This window comes from Scedosporium apiospermum (assembly GCF_000732125.1).
Source record: "Scedosporium apiospermum strain IHEM 14462 chromosome Unknown SEQ_SAPIO_0095, whole genome shotgun sequence".
In the NCBI taxonomy this organism is placed as follows: domain Eukaryota; kingdom Fungi; phylum Ascomycota; class Sordariomycetes; order Microascales; family Microascaceae; genus Scedosporium; species Scedosporium apiospermum.
This window is the reverse complement of record NW_015971796.1, coordinates 304,054-316,352: the sequence shown is the minus strand read 5'-3', so window position 1 is coordinate 316,352 and position 12,299 is coordinate 304,054. Positions and strand designations below refer to the sequence as shown.

At 49.0% G+C, this 12,299-nt stretch overlaps 2 protein-coding genes and 1 pseudogene across 2 annotated transcripts; 2 read left to right on the top strand and 1 right to left on the bottom strand.

Moving 5' to 3' along the window:
• Nucleotides 1–501: 501 nt before the first annotated feature.
• Nucleotides 502–2,658, top strand: SAPIO_CDS4918 (uncharacterized protein; the record flags this gene model as incomplete). Its single annotated transcript, XM_016787358.1, has 5 exons — nucleotides 502–544; nucleotides 617–826; nucleotides 927–1,036; nucleotides 1,114–1,591; nucleotides 2,513–2,658. The coding sequence occupies 5 exons, from the start codon at nucleotides 502–504 to the stop codon at nucleotides 2,656–2,658; spliced, it is 987 nt and encodes a 328-aa protein (XP_016643033.1).
• Nucleotides 2,659–5,506: 2,848 nt separating this feature from the next.
• Nucleotides 5,507–7,108, bottom strand: SAPIO_CDS4917 (annotated as a pseudogene; the record flags this gene model as incomplete).
• Nucleotides 7,109–8,440: 1,332 nt separating this feature from the next.
• SAPIO_CDS4916 (uncharacterized protein) lies at nucleotides 8,441–10,161 on the top strand (the record flags this gene model as incomplete). Its single annotated transcript, XM_016787357.1, has 2 exons — nucleotides 8,441–8,928; nucleotides 8,988–10,161. The coding sequence occupies 2 exons, from the start codon at nucleotides 8,441–8,443 to the stop codon at nucleotides 10,159–10,161; spliced, it is 1,662 nt and encodes a 553-aa protein (XP_016643032.1).
• Nucleotides 10,162–12,299: the final 2,138 nt, after the last annotated feature.

The window sequence follows — 12,299 nt, the reverse complement described above, 5'->3', positions numbered from 1 at the left end:
GGGTGAGGCGTCACTGCGTCGCTGTATATAAAATGAGAAGCAGGTAAAGAATAGAACTACCAAAGTTGTCTTTTGAAATTAGGCACTCAGTACTTCGTACCGAGGTACAAATGCAGTACGACCAACAAGCACAGTAGATTCCATCCGTTTGGGGCGGGAACCAAACAACCCGATGAAGAACACTCGTTGGTAGAGGTCGAGATGGCAACGGGGAAACACAAAAAGTTAAGGTGACGCCCAATATGCAAGTTTCCTACCCATCCTACTCACAAACATGGCCTTTTCTCTCTGTTATCTCCCATCTCTTCTCTGCTCTTTTGCTGCTTCTTCAACTTTTAACGACCCCGCCATCTCGAGACCTTCATCACAGGTTTCTCCAGGATGTAGAAATGGCGCCCAAGAGAAGGCCTAGTGACCTGGTATAAATCACGGCGCCCTCTAAAAGTGGATCTCGTCAGCGACTTTGCCGGAAAAGAGCTGTTCTCGATCCATGGAGATTCCATGCTTCTTAACTGCATTTCCAACGCAAAGGTTGTCTATCATCGTACGTAGCATATTCGCCTACTCCACACGCGCACTCATCCAAGAATTGTACTGACTTTGATGGCGTCGGCAGATGGATTCCACCTCCTCCACGCGGTCCACGCGGTCCACGCCACCGAAACCTTTCTTACGAATCTCCGAAGACGCGGCTGCAGATTCCACATCGTTTGGTTCGCCGCCCACGAAGACCTCTGCGTCCCCGACGCCACGAATACGCTAGAATCATACCTGCTCACGTGCGCGATTCCCATCAAGCATCTCACGCATCATGATGACACATCAGGTGAGAGTAAAATATGCTCCCGCTTCGCAACCATGGAATGTACAGAGTTTGAGCAATATCTAAAAGATTATGCCCTTCACTTCTTCATGTGTCTTGACAGCCGCACATGGTTTGGCGGCGAACCCAGCTCTAAAAGTCTATTATCTCGATATTGTGTACAAGCTGAGTGTGCGCAGGTATAGCGTGGCTTTTCTTAACAACTTGGAATTCGTGAGTTCAAAGGTATCACCCCCCTTAAACCTATCAGACATCCTGGGGCCCGTTCCACTGACATTTCGTACCTACAGGTCTACTCCCCAGCGCTCTCGCCATCTGCGGATCACTGGAGAGACTCCTCCATCCCTGACGATCTTATGCTGGAGAGGGCTCTATTCAAGCTACTCCCAAATTATATAGAGGAAGTGTGCCCATCTATATACAATGAAATCCCAGTCACTGCGAGGGACGATCTAGCGCTAAAGAGTTTCTACGCTACGCTTGCCGAGGAACTAGACGCTTCTGTCGAGCGCTGCATTATGGCCTACATTGTCCACCTCGTTCTACTTAGGCAGGTCGATCTTTCCAAGCAGTCTCTTACCATCGCAGTCATAGAACTAGAACTAGATATACTCTATTACGATTCCATTGCCGCATTTAGCAGGATTAGTGTTTCTATACTAGAGGAAATAGCGTTATCTCCAAATCTGGAGTGGGACATTGCAGACCTCATCGACAGCCATGTCTTCTACCGTATTCTCCAGACTGCAGACTCCTTAAAACTACCCGGTGATACAATTACTGTCGTCCATTTTCATGGTTGACTGCCTCCATATATCTACAGGTATCAATCTCTCCAACCATCTCTCAGGACTTTCCGTAGCCAGTGAAAACTATAGTCGCATGCTAGATCCGGGCCACTGTCCAAACTCTGTCTTACCATTCACAAACCCAGTCCTCGAGAGATATCTTAAAGATGTCGAAGTTACTGCAATTGATTCCCTGGTTCTTAAGAGATAGAACAAGGTTTTCCAGGACCTTACCCACTGGCCTAATCAAGTATTTCTTTGTCAGGCACGCTTGAAGGCTGTCGTCTTCTTGTTCCGTTTCAACTCTTGTTATTAAATCAGAGATATTTAACTCCCGGTTGCAATTCTAGTTCCGGTGAGTTTATTTCACATTCAACGAAAGAGTGAGCAAGTATGGGAAGTTTTCATCATTACCACGATGTCTTACGAAGCAGCACAGTCAGACTGATGTCTTGCTCATCAATTGAGAGCAGCAGGAGGAAGAGGACCGGTCCCAATGCAGGTCCATCCAAAGTACCGAGGTACAAAGGACAAAGTGGTTTGTATACCATAGTTTAATACGAGGTAGTGCTCGCTTAAATCTAGGCCCAAAACGTCGCCTGGCAGCAGCCAGATGCGTTACACCCCTGTCCAGACAAGCTCCCTTTCGTCCACCACGGAGTACTTGCTCCGCACTTCGCCCTATGATTCCAAAGTAACCACGGCTGACTTTGCATGACTTCGGATCTCTGTACTTCGTAATAATACCTCGATCCCACAACTTCGACTGAGGTACCATAGTATAATGCGGGGATGTTCGTGCATTACCCATGCCTGCTAACCCACCCTGCGCAGGTAAATTCCGGCTTTATTGAAGATTTCATATCCGAGGGCCTCTCTCTAATATGCTACTGCGACTAAGCCCTAAACTCCCTCATCCCGCCTGGCAGTGTCTATGCGAATGACATCTACGTCATCAACTTTGAGCACTTCAGCTGGTTGCCGCCCTGCTTCCTCTCCTTTGAGCCCCAAAGGCGGGAATTGCTCGACTTGAATGAGCACGTGTGAGATGCGGCGCAGCACTTGGCGCCAAATCATAATAATGTCGTGGCTGTTGGTGCCCCTAACCTAGGTCGGTCTAAAGGCCTAGAGATTGAACGATTGCCTTGTTGAGGAATCGGTCATCGAGATGTTTGTGGGAGAGAAACAGCACCGAGAGCTAGCTGAGAGGAGGAGAGGCGAATGGCGGATTCAAAGTCATTAGCCACATGATGTGTAGCAGCTGTGGCATAAAATAAGAGGAGAAACAGCAAGAAAGAAATGAAGGAGAAAGACGTAAAAAAGAAAAAAACATCAACATCAGCAACAAAATGATCAACGTCAATGGAATCAATAGTTTGTTGGAGCCGAGCAAAACACCCCAAAGATGTAGGGGAACAGGGGCACAGACTGCCGGAATGGCTCGACCTTTGATCTTTGAATCATGGTCCAACAGTCAAAACAGTCTTCGTAGACAGTCACAGAATCAATGATGAGTATGAATCTGAATTACAGGACTTCACAGGCAAGGAGAACTTGTGAGCAGTAGAAATAAGTAAGTGTGATATATAGAGAAGAGTAAGATAATATCCAGTACTAAAATAATACTAAGCAAAGAAGGGGAGCACCTGGTCACTACAGACACCTAGGCGTCCCGGCGTCCCTCCGCACAAGAAGAAGAATCCTCCCCCCTTTGGAATTCTTTCTAGAGCAAGAGAACTATCCCCTTCTTATATATATATAAGTGAAGTTGGGATCTAGCTGCAGTGCCTTCCTTGTGGCTTTGTGTTAGTTCTGATTGTAGCAACCTGGGACTTTTGCTCTGTGCCCTGATATAGTAGTAGACCAACTACAGGACTAAAAGCAGGAGAAAGAAAAAAGATTTGCTCACCCCAAGCTGAGATACTAATCTATCAACATCGACATGCATAGGCTACCTCAATGCTCAACTTAAGAAATGCCTGAACCCTCTCTATCTCAGAGTTGACACTCATATTCTGTACTGTGAGTGCTTGGAGAGTATACTTAAATCGCTTATCCGCATCTTGAATCTGGGCGATCTTCGAATATAATCCCGACCAATTACTTTTGTATACCAGTCAGAATAAATGACTCAAAGGAGGGTGAAAGACCTACAGATTCTGGCGGGGAAGAATTGCAGACTCAGTGGGCGACAAGGGTGCAGCGACAGCAGTCGCAGCAAAGAAAAGTGTAAGGACTGACAAGAGGCGCATTGTTAGTGTTGGGTTAGATATGCAATTGGCTCGTATAATAGAAGAGACTCTGAGATTAGATGAGGAAGGAAAGAAAGATGAAAAAAAAAAAAAAAGAGAACTACTGCATCTTATATCTTGCCCTTTTGCTTGTCACCTCGTAAAAGAGAACCAGGGTGCGGGAAATTCTATGCGTGTTACATGAAGAACCAAGTGCTTCGAGTAGACTAGGCAGTATTAGTACTAGGGTAGGAAGCTGAGTATCCCACCCATGTAGAAACATGAGTTGTCCTAGGCCTGCATGAATGTCGGTCTGCGACACCAATAAAGTAGTAAGATAATCATAAGAGAATCCTATTCTGTCGCCGCCGAGCCGGATGGGAGTCGAAGTAACCTATACTTCAAGTAAAACCCTGTCAATGAGCCGTATGCACTTATCCTTGGCCAGATGATGATCAATGGAATCAGTAGCTGAGCTTGCTACCCTTGTAGCTCAAAAGATGACCTGATCCTTGAGTGTATAAGAGTACTCCAGGGGGAAGGGACGGGTTTCTACCAGGATGTTTAACGGGAAACGAGCTGGTAAAAGATAAAAGGAAACAATAACTTCCGTATTACCTTCCTAATCAGTTAATAGAACAATGGCTCCTTGCTTCATTATTTAATATGTTCTTGGTCTCGGTAAATGTACCTTTCGAGGTTGCGAGGGACGGGATGTAGACCTGAAATATTTGTAGAATGTGGAGGCGCGCGTGCGATCGCATGATAGAGAATTCCCTTTTGTCTCCGACCGTGCTCCGCAGCTGAGTCTACTGGATACAGTCCAACTCGCCAATCTAATGTCAACAAGCAAAAGTTGATGTGGCCTAACATACGAGCGGTGCGTGGATTAACCACCGGTGCGATTCTTCGTATCCGAATGGTCGTTGCAAACAACCCTCATGACGACCATGCGCCCCAAGCCGAAAGGCTCACTTTCAGAAATGTGACCCTACGGGACTATGCTAAGATTGAAAAGGCGAGAGACCAGCGAGCCCTCCTCTCGACCAAGCATTTTCTCTTGCGCCTTGCTAGGGTTCACAGCGACTGACTCCGACACGGATGCCAGGTCGGACTTTCATTACTTGACGGCACTGGGCCTGTCTCTTTTGAATCCGGCTGCGTGTCAGACCATCAGCCTCGAGGAACCTTGTTTCAACTGTGCCACCTCTACACATCGATTGACTTGGCATTCGAGTCAAGGCTGGTCAGAGAGGTGCTTGGGTAAGATGAAGTTCTGCGCAGGGACAGTCATTCGCGTCTATGCTTGAAGAGGAAAACTGCTTGGTTTGTGTCCTAGTTTGTAGCCTTTTCTGTTGAGCGAGTTGGCCTCTGAGTTGATAATTAATGTTCGTCGGTGAACCTTCGTGTATTTCCTAGCTGGAAGCTCCTATTTGATATACTACCAGAAGTTGATTCCTGCAAATATTGATGGCTATTAGTTTAGGTACTCTAGATCTATATTATATGAAAGTTATTTATTAAGAAGAATGGGCTTGATAGTGAGCCTATGTTAAAGGTGGAGATTGTAGTAGTAGAGAGGATCCCTACGAATGCATACAAGTAGATGAGCCTGGGATAAGTTCCGTCTGCTCTTTTCTGGATGAGATAATGTTGAGATTGGGCTATCTATAGTGATTAGGCAATGTAGTCAGATCTATAGATGATGATAAATTAAACCCATCGCCGTAAAACTCCTCGAAGCTGCTAAAAGCATCCACCGAGAGGGCAGAGTCGATGAAATCAGAGTAAAATCCAGACCCAAGAATATCCTCAGCAGTTGTCAGGCTAGGTTCCATCCCTCCCCCAACACTATTACCTGATACCGTACTGACAGAGTTCGACTTCGTTGTGTCCCCTGCCGGGCTGAATACAGGCATAGAGGAAGGAGAGCCCATCAGTCCCTCCCGGAACCGATCAGTTAGAATATCGGCCTTTTCAACTAGATTCCTCGTCAACATTGCCGCGCTAGTAGCGACAGCGAAGTTCTCCTTGAACATCTCAAAAATCTCAGTCACTTTCTCGATAGATTTTCTGGCCGGTGGCGTTGACGGGCCTACTGGATAGGCTACGATGAATCCTAGAATGGTCACAGTGGCATTCCATTGCCACTGAAAACCCTCCAACCACCCATTTAGAATGTCCGTCTCGCTTAGGACTTGGTACATGATTTGCGTATGGATCATGGCGTGTCTCACAGCCGTTGTCGCGTGCTTTTCAACTATGGGGCTGTAGGTCACTCCATGATTCGAGGTGTGCGAGGAGAAGATAATGAAGAGCCGATAAAGGTTCATGCACATAATATGGTACGACAACTCGAGGGATATTTGCTGCCTCTGAAGCCACAGCGGCGCGTCTGTGTTAAGTCTCACAGCCGTTCGATCGGTGGAAAACGGTGCGCTGGAGTCGTTACTCCGAGGAATTGTAAGACCTTTAGGGACTTGGGCGATACAGTCTAGCAGCGGGCCCTTTCGAGACGAAAGGAACTCGGCACAATATTCCATCGCTTGGGGGTCTGCATAAGGCGTTTTGGCACCCTTCTTCCAGAGGACTGCGGAAATCTCGCTGTGAAGCGCGCAGTAAACGTCGCGGGATGCGAGAATGAGCCTCTGAAACTGAACCGAATATGTGAGCCAGCTGACGTCGGATCCGTAAGTTCCGAGGTTCCCTCCAAGCAGCGATGCCGCTTCGGGGCTATCCGACGGAGGCGCTACTGAGGCGCCCCAATCCAACCCTACAAAGGGCCGGCCCACCTTGATCGACATCTTCGTCTCGATAGTATAGAGGCACCACCAGACGCGCCGACGCAGTTCTTTTTCGCTGTCAGACACATCTGCCGGCGGATCAATATGGAGACCGAGAATTTGAGCGGCTCGCACCGCCAGAGCTAGTGTACTGTGCGCTGTGTTCTGGAAGGACGCGCAACAGAGATACACAGCGGACAAAACGTGACATTGAACCACAGTAAGGCTCGGACTCTCGATCTCTAGTGCTAGGAGGGACTGGCAACGTCTATAGTACCATTTCCCCGCAATCTGCGGGTCTCTAAAAGGGCCAGCCGTGTCGACGATCGACTTTGCGGTACCTCCCCGAGGAAGAAATGCGAGGCCGTACTGCATACACAGGGCAAGGATGATGTCGACCAAGGGCGAGGGCTTTCTTGCAATCCCGGAGGCGTCTGCCCAGAGAGAGACATAATGCCGCCGAAATTCTTCCTCGTCGATCATAGGTAGTAGGCAATGGTACGTCTCCCAGAAAAAGCCGATGAAATATTCTTCCTGGGCTCTTGGGAGAAAGAACGGCTTGCATTTGGGTTGTTCTGGTCTATGGCCAGCAGCTCGAGTGGGACTGACGTCTTGGGGATCTTGGGTAGAGGTTGCGAGACTCGAAAAGGCTGTGCTTGCGCCTTGCAACTGCATACTCCGATTCACTATCGGCTCGTGGAGGGCTGAGGCGAGGTAGGATCCGATGCGACTGAGAAAGTAAACTGTTGAGGCTGGGCCATAATATGACGTCTGCTCCGATCGAGCCGTAGCAACATGGATTCCCTCCCATGGTGGGACATTGCCGGACGATCCAGCGCTTAGCTTACAGGCTGCGTCGGACCTCAATGTCTCGGGGCCAACGGCTGAGTTCTCAGGCGTGGGAAAAGCTCCCGGCGTTCCAGGGCCGGAGGACAGACGCGTGTCCTCTTGGCCACGACGCAGTTGGGCATGGAGGTCAGCGACCTGACTTCTAAGTCGCTCAATCTCGCTACACAATCAATCAGTGGGATATACTTCCCTGCAATGGAGGATGACTGCAAGGTGCAAGGTTTTTTTTTTTTTTTTTTTTTTTTTTTTCACGTACCTGAGAGCTTGAGGTAGTGTGCGGACCTCGTCCGTTCTTCTCTTCGTGCAATCGATCCCTCGCGATCGACAATGGCGACAGGGACTGGAATTATCACATCTAACGCGCCGCACTCGACATCCCTCGCAAGCCCGAGATACCTGCTTTCGGGGCGGTTTGGTAAGAGGAATTGTTGTCTCCCGAGGAGCGCTGGGCTGAAGAGAAAGTGGATAGTGTCTACCTTCCATGGGGAATGGGGAAAGAAGAGGAGGAAACGAAACGACTGTTGGTGGTCTGGAATCGAGTCCGAAATGTACCGCCTACTCCGTAAGGATCAGTGATTTTCGAACAGAATCGTAGAGGAAGAATTACGGGGTTTGCGGAAAGGAGATGCGGAATGACGTCCACAAACTCCGTGGATTCCGGTCTTCCTCATTGGCGAGACTCTCGACCTCCGAATATTCCAGAGACTGTGATTGGCAAATCGATGGGAAGGAGACGGTCTAACCAAATCAGGAAATCCCATCGTGAGTCCTGAAATTAATCCAAGCTTCCGGTTGATAAGCAGAGAGAATGCTTATACCTTTCGGCTTGGACAACGAATTTATAATCGCGATGGCGGCGGGTATCTATTCAAAAACTTATAAAGTGTCGGGACTTGGGAGCATATTGTATCAAAGGTCAAACCCACACAGAGCCTTCCTGCTTTCCTGGCATAACAACCGCCCACCATGTCGAGTACAGAGCATATCCCCAACACTACAAGCCAATTGGATTTTGAAAAACACCCCAACCGATCTCAAAATACTATCGAATCTGGCAACGACTCTTCCAGACATGGAACTAGCTTAGAGGAGCTTCCCAGAAAGCGGACCATCACAGGCTACAAATGGTTCCTCGTCTGTGTCGGCATCTTCTCTGCCAACCTCCTCTACGGTCTCGACACCACCATCGCTGCCGATATCCAAGCCGCCATATCAGACTCCTTTAACAATGTCACTCAGCTGGGCTGGCTCGGCGTGGGCTTCACCCTTGGCTCCGTCTGTGGAATCTTGCCGCTAGGAAAGGCGTACACTCTGTTCGACACGAAGTGGTTGTTCATCGGTAGTCTTACCATGTTTGCCGCCGGGAGCGCCCTTTGCGGAGCAGCCCCAACCATGGACGCCATGATTGTTGGGAGAGTATGGGCCGGCGTAGGTGGGGCTGGAATGTACCTGGGGTAGGTTCTTTATCGTTATGCCTGGCTGGCAGGGGAACAAACTAACCACCCCAAACTAGAACGCTCAACCTGATCTCTACCACTACGTCCCCCACCGAGTCTGCCTTTTATGTCGGCGTTACTGGCTTCGTGTACGGCGGCGGCTGCATCCTTGGCCCCATAGTCGGGGGCTCCCTAGCTGATAGCGCTGCAACGTGGCGATGGGCATTCTACCTCAACCTTGTCGTCTTCGGTGTCATGAGTCCGATCTACCTTTTCGTTTTGCCCTCGCTCCCAAGACAACCCGAAAGGATGACCACGGAAAAATTACGAAACCTCGACTGGCTAGGTATAGCCTTGACCGCCGCAATGTACGTCTGTTTCGTTCTTGCTTTTACCTTTGGTGGCGCCATCTGGGAATGGAACGACCCTCGGTTCATTGTCCTCTTGGTCTTATTTTTTGTGCTGGCGGCAACATTTATCACAACGCAACACTTTGCCGTCTTTACAAATAAGGTCGACAGGCTGTTCCCATGCGAGCTTCTTCGGAACCCCCAGCTCATCCTGTTATACGTTGGCATGTCCTGTTCCGGCGCCTCCCTTTTTGTGGGAATCTACTACATTCCATCCTACTACCTCTTTGTCCATGGCGAGAGCGGCACGAATGCTGCTATCAGGCTAATGCCATTCGTTTGCATTTTTGTTGTCGCTATCCTCGCCTGCGGATATGCCCTACCTAGAACGGGCTACCATATTGCCTGGTATCTGGTGTCTGGAATACTTCTGACAGCTGGCGGGGCCGCCATGCATACCGTCAAGGCTACCACACCCGATGCCCACATCTACGGATTCTCTGTTCTTGTGGCTTTGGGCGTTACCGTATGCCAAGCCGGTTACGACGTAGGGACACGCCTTGTCGCGACAGACAAAATCTCTGAAGCCATACAGTTCATGAATATTTCTCAGGGACAGAGTCAGCTCCTAGGGCTCGTGATAGCAAGTGCAATTTTTCAAAGCGAGGCATTCAAGGGGATGAAGAGTGTCTTGGGTGGCATGGGTTATTCGGATGCGGAGATCCAGGGAGCGATTGCTGGATCTAGGAGCCATCTAATTCAGGAGCTGAGCCCGGAGCTGAAGGGAAAATGTCTCGACGTGATTGTCAATACCATTGGGAAGGAGTGGGTGCTTGTGGTGGTAGCTGGGGCATTGCAGACTGTCTGCGCTCTATTCATGTCGAGAAGGAGGTTTCCTTAATCTGCCAGACACTGAAATCCTGGCAATCTAGGTGGCTAGGAGTATGGTGAGGAGAAGAAGATGGCGGACGGACATCTGTTTGAGATGTAGAAGATTGTCTAGATTTCACTGATCAGTGCAAGAACATTGCCTGCCCCGAGATCACTTACAGCTCAAGCTGGGATTCAATAAACGAGCGGAAACCTGTACTCGATCATAAATCAATCCTATACACAAACATGTTTTATCTTATTTTTAATCACTTCCAATTCAATCCGGAATCAATCCAGGCCCACTGTGTCGATCAATTATAAAAAGACACCAGTATATGAGGCCTACAAGGTTGGCGTTGATGGGATAGGACTTCGACCGCTACAGCTGCCAGGTTTCAAAACCCGGGTTTGTTTATTCCTAATTGATCCCAGATTATAAAGGCCCGCAGCAGCCCTGTTTCAATTCGACCATTGGCTATCTCTACTAAAAATGTCGTTTTGACGAATATCATCGATCTACGAAGTACTTCGTAGCGTATGCTGGGTGGGGGCCGCACGGACCGCAACGGGAGCATACTCCCGTTACGGTCCGTGCGCCCCCCAAATTCTGGCTTTTTGTGGGTTTTGGTTCCCATGTGACTCACCTGACCAGTGGCCCAGTGACCCATAGGTCGGTTGATGTTTCCGCAGTTCAACCGACCTATGGAAATACGTAAACCCTGCAAAAACATGGTGACCTCAGGGTCATAGGTCAGTTGAGATGCAATCTCAAATTGGAATGCTGGAGGTTGGGGAGGGGAAAATGATGGAGACTTGTACCCCCCCCCAAACCACGACACTGGTCACACGAAAACCTAATTATGCTCTACCAACCCCTCTGACATTGCGCCTCTGCCCACAATTTACTACTCTTGAACTCTTGACACAGTTCAAAAGGGAACATCGATGTAATTCCTTTCTAGATGGAAGTATTTCGTTCAAACCAAAAAAAAAAAAAAAAAAAAAAAAAAAAAAAAAAAGTACTTTATCGCGATGCACTGATTGTGCGGCCGTCCCGAGAATGAAAGCGTTGGCGGGTCTAGTACCCAACAAAAGAATGCCCCGACATCGTTAGCTTGGGATATAACTAGCTCAACCTCCTTTTTGGGGGGTTCTCTCGGAAGAGGCATGTCGAGAAGGACGCACCGTTTGTTTTCGACTTCATGGCTGGATAGACAATGGGTTTTGCCGAACAACCTCGCTTCAACCGCGCGGCTCATCCCTTGCCCTTGGCCTCGACGCATTCCGGCGACCTCGGGTCGCATGTTTGCGGCGAAGGCAAACAAGAAGCTGCCAAAAATCCAAATAGAAGAGGAGAGTATGGCTCTGCTCGAGAGCTCTATCTGCGATGCGACCTTCGGGCTTCTTGTCGGCATCCGGAATATATGCGCTGCCGATCACGATTGGTCCACTGATTGCTTTCGTACTAGCGTTCGCGTCGCAATCAGAAATGCCACAGATACATCGGCGATGCCACCACGTTGATGCTGCGGTGGCTAGTATGGGCACACCAGAGTCTGCATCTTATCTCCTCAGCGAGTTGGCTCTCCGCGGAAAGTCGATAACGAGTTCGAGGAGGCTTTGGCAGGCCCGTCAGACTCGACTTGCTACCTGTCTTCCACGTTCTCTTGGGGGTTTAATGCGCCTGATGTTCCGTGAGCATAATTTAGGTACACTGCGCCCCACATATCTTCTGCGAATCGAAGGAATCCTGTCTCGCGACACATTCGCCCAAGAATCCAATCTGTCTCGCAGTTCTAAGATCTTGTCGCACGAGGGGGTCGGAGGTGGGCGCCCTCGCGAAACCATCTAGTCAAAGGTCACGACGATGGTCCAAGACTCTGGTGTTGGAATTCTAAAATTGAATTAAAACATGTGAGAGGTTCTCAGCAGGTTTCCATCGAGCCGTCGTAATCTACTACTCGTTTATACAACGACGGAAGCCAAATTTCAATATATTGAACGCCTAAGGCAGCAACAAGGCCGTCATCCCAGTTCTCAGCAGCTTTCCGTCTCCAGCTTGCGGTGAATTGAACCGGATGTGAGTTTCAAAGCCTCGTCCTGGGTGCTTTGAACGATCTACAGATTGGTTGTTCTCTGAGCTATTCCTGAATGACACCATGGACA